Here is a 3,880-nt window from a genome sequence, read left to right on the forward strand (position 1 = left end):
ACGCGTCAATGACCAAAAAAATATAACGCGCTCTAGCGGACGTCGATCGGGAAGCTGGGGATAAATGATCAATATGTAACGTAGCGAAGGGCACGGTACCCTTTGGTATACTATGCAGCACTCCCTCAGGCCGTCCCGAATTCGGTGTAAACGCAATACACTTTAAACAGCCTCGAATATGTTTATCGACTTTTGCCCTCATCTCTGGAAACCAATAATTACTTAATATATTTTTAACCGTTTTTTTCAGAACCAACGTGGCTCATCTCGTTGTGATACTTGTGAATGATACTAGACTCTAGTGCCGCGGGCACGTAAAACAATATTTTCCCTTTTTGCTTCCGGTATACTAATCCGTTTCTCATCTCGAAAAACTTATTCTCTGTGCGTTCTAATTCCGTTCGGACCTCTGAAATCAAGGGATCGTCGGTCTGACATAAGGAGAGATTTTTGTCAAATGAGTTATCCTCGACAACTAATATTTGTCGACTCAATGCGTCAACGTGTAACATACGCGAACCAGCCCTATGTTCCAACGCGTAATCGAAGTTTTGCATCTCCAGTACCCATCGCGTAATACGCGGATTAGTTTCCTTTTTTTTCAGCGTCAAACTCAGAGCCTGACAATCAGTAATTATTTTAAACTTAATTCCCAATAAGTATGTGCGGAATCGTCGAAGTGCATAAATGATCGCCAATGTTTCCAACTCGTAACTATGGTATCTTGACTCGACATCGGTCGTTCTCTTCGAAAAATAAAAAACGGGGTGTAACTTTCGGTCTGACTTCTTTTGCAATAAAATCGCACCAAATCCGATTGCGCTTGCATCGCAATGTAACTCGGTTTCGCTTAGCGGGGAATATATACTTACTATAGGAGCGTTCATTAAGCGGTTTTTTAGCGTCTCGAAAGCCTGGTTCTCGGCTTCTCCGAAGTGAAAATCAACGTTTTTCCTGGTAACATCATGTAATGGCTTCGCTATAATTGAGAAATTCTCCACAAATTTTCGGAAATAGGAACATAACCCTAAAAAACTCTGCACGTCCCGGAGGTTTCGCGGAATCGGGAAGTTCTTGACCGCCACAAGACCCTGGTCAGTCGGGCGAATGCCCTGGCTAGTAATAGTGTAACCTAGATAATCTAGTTTCGTCTGCAAAAATCGGCACTTATCGAGTCGTAGCTCTAATCGGTTCGCTACAAGTAACTCAAAAACTTTTCGCAATATCTGAAAATGATACTCGATAGTCTCAGTCGCAATGAGAAAGTCGTCTAGATAAACGGAAATATCCCCGGCATTAATCGTATCCTTAAAAACTTGAGTAACATATCGCTGAAACTTAAGGGGAGCGCCCTTAAGACCGAATGGCATTCTCACGTACTCGTACTGCCCAAGAGGAGTAACAAAAGAGGTATATTTAATCGACTCCTCGTGCATCTTTATGTGAAAAAACCCGTCTTTGAGATCGAGCGTAGTAAAGTACCTTTTACCCTCCAACAGATCCAACTGATCTTCGATTAGCGGAAGCGGAAAGTGATCGCGAGTAGTAATTTTATTGAGTGCCCGAAAATCTACACACATTCTCGTTTCACCATTCTTTTTCTTTGTCAACACGATGGGCGAAGCATACTCGGATGTGCTTTCCCTGATAATGCCTTTCGCAATCAATTCATCTAAAATTTCCCGTAATTTGCCTTTTTCGTAAAATGAGAGCTTACGCGGCTTGCAGTAAAATGGTTCGTTACTCGTAAGGGTAAGGGACATAATATTTTCGGTCGCCGGTTCCGACGGCCTCGGTGCGTCGAGATATCGTTTCTCTAATAATTCGCGCGCTCGCTGCTTCACCTCAAGCGGAAGATTATCGTTTACTTGCATATCACGCGTCGATACTCCTAGACAATCTTGGTCAACATCGATACTCATAATTTCGTTCACTTCTCGATCGTTACCTATCGACAGTCTTGCCTCCTTCATAAAATCGCGACCTAATATAACTGAGCTTTGCATCGTATCGTCGGGGACGACTCGTAACAAGATCGCGTATTTCTCATAATCATAGATAAGCGTCACATTCACACAACCAAATACTCTCAAACCGCTACCGTTTATACCGACAAATCGGTCAGATTCCGAATTAACAATCATAAGTTCTTGCGGGATATATTGCCTTCTGACAAACGAAATAGGACTGCCTGAATCAATCAACGCGTCGAGATTAATACTAACATTACCGTCCTTAGCATTCACTTGCAGTTCGACTTTTCGCCGGAAATCGTTGTCCTCCCTCTGCTCGCTCGTTACCCAGTGAACACCTTCCTTGGCGGAATTTTTGACGCCCTCGTTGGTAGAATCGCACTGAGCTGCCCGATGTCCTAATTTGCCGCACCTATAGCAAGATCCTCGTTCTCGCTTGGGCTTCGTGCATTTTGCCGCGACGTGACCGGCCTCGTTACAGTTGTAGCACTTGACCGTCCTTGCTTTCTCGGGCTTTTGCTCTCCATCCTGTGGCTTCTTCTGCGTCGGTGTAGATGGCTTACGGGGGGGCTCCCTTCGGCGACGGGACATCCGCGAACGCCATCAGCATCTCGTCCGTTGACTGGTAGCATTGCACCCGCGCTTGCGTGCGTAGTTCCTGGCTTGGAATGCCCTCGATGACGTAGCTAATTAACTCAGCCTCAGCAACTGGTACTCTGTTCGCGAGGATCACCTTATCGTGGAGGTAATCCGCGAAGGATTCGCCTGCGTTCCACATTCTTGCCTCAAGCTTCCGTCGTAATTTCAGTGGATCCACTCGTTGTCCGTACATTTGTTTTAATCCTTGGAGAAGGTCTTTGCAGCTTAGTTCGACGCAATCGATCCTCGAGTGAAACCATCTGAGCGCCTTGCCGGACAGCTTGCTACATATCAGCGCTTTCGCCTGATGCTCGCTCAGGTCGTATGAAGAAAGTAATTTCTCCACCTGCTTTTCCCATCGGTCGAAATCTAAATTGCCACCGTCGTACTCGCCAATCAGATCCTTCAGATCCTGCCATTTTCGTACATAGGCTCGGACAGGCACGTTCCCTCCTGGCTGTTGAGTTGTCCTTACCAGCTCGAGTTCTCTCCTCAAGAACTCGACCTCTCGCGCGGCTAAGTCCCTCTCCCTCCGTAGGAGATCGTTCTCTTGCACCGCCTTAACGACGCTCTGGGCACCTACTTCCCTCTGCGACTCGTCGTCCAGCACCTCGTCGGTCAGACCCAGTTCCTCAGCGTCGACTCCTGCCTCGCGTAATCGCTTCAGCAGTTCGCTCTTCGGTCCGGTTGTCGGCAGACCTCGTTCCTTCAGCTTCTCCTTCAGATCCGCGACCGTCAACGTAGTCATCTTAATACGCCGGTCGTTCTCGAAATAAAGTTGACAACTCCGTCAAATCCCAGAATCAGTATCGCTCACTCAGTATTCCTGGATCAGTATTCCTGAATCCCCGATCCCTGAATCCTGTATCCCTGGATTCCTGTATCCCTGGATTCCTGTATCCGTGTATCCCACTTCTGACTTTGTAGGGATGGCCGTGGGATGTGTAGCGTAAGGCGTTGCGTAAGAGCGGATAACCAATTTATTTGGGCACACATAAGTCATAACACATAAACTGACGACACGTAGACGTAACCGCGAACATAAAATACATCAGACAATAAAGGCGGAAAAGACGTCAACGTAAGTGGTCCGACCTCGACCAAGTATCGCTGCGGACTGACTTTTGGTCGCGAGAGCGCTCGCGACTCGTCACGGAAAACAAAAAAGTCTCTCGACCCGTCGGCGGCCTATGAGAAGGACCACCGATAACAAAACACTCGCACGGACGCACCTGGAAACCGCGCGACGCCAACAGGCAAACAAACGC

General features: G+C 47.1%; 1 protein-coding gene across 1 annotated transcript; it reads right to left on the bottom strand.

Moving 5' to 3' along the window:
• Positions 1-233: 233 nt before the first annotated feature.
• Positions 234-3,360, bottom strand: LOC105571232. The gene is made up of 3 exons (XM_012028700.1): positions 2,537-3,360; positions 873-2,385; positions 234-620 (listed from the first exon to the last, which is right to left on the bottom strand). The coding sequence occupies exons 1-3, from the start codon at positions 3,358-3,360 to the stop codon at positions 234-236; spliced, it is 2,724 nt and encodes a 907-aa protein (XP_011884090.1).
• Positions 3,361-3,880: the final 520 nt, after the last annotated feature.

The sequence above is a fragment of the Vollenhovia emeryi genome, unplaced genomic scaffold (genome assembly GCF_000949405.1).
Source record: "Vollenhovia emeryi isolate VEMERY1.0 unplaced genomic scaffold, V.emery_V1.0 DF940998.1, whole genome shotgun sequence".
Lineage (NCBI taxonomy): Eukaryota > Metazoa > Arthropoda > Insecta > Hymenoptera > Formicidae > Vollenhovia > Vollenhovia emeryi.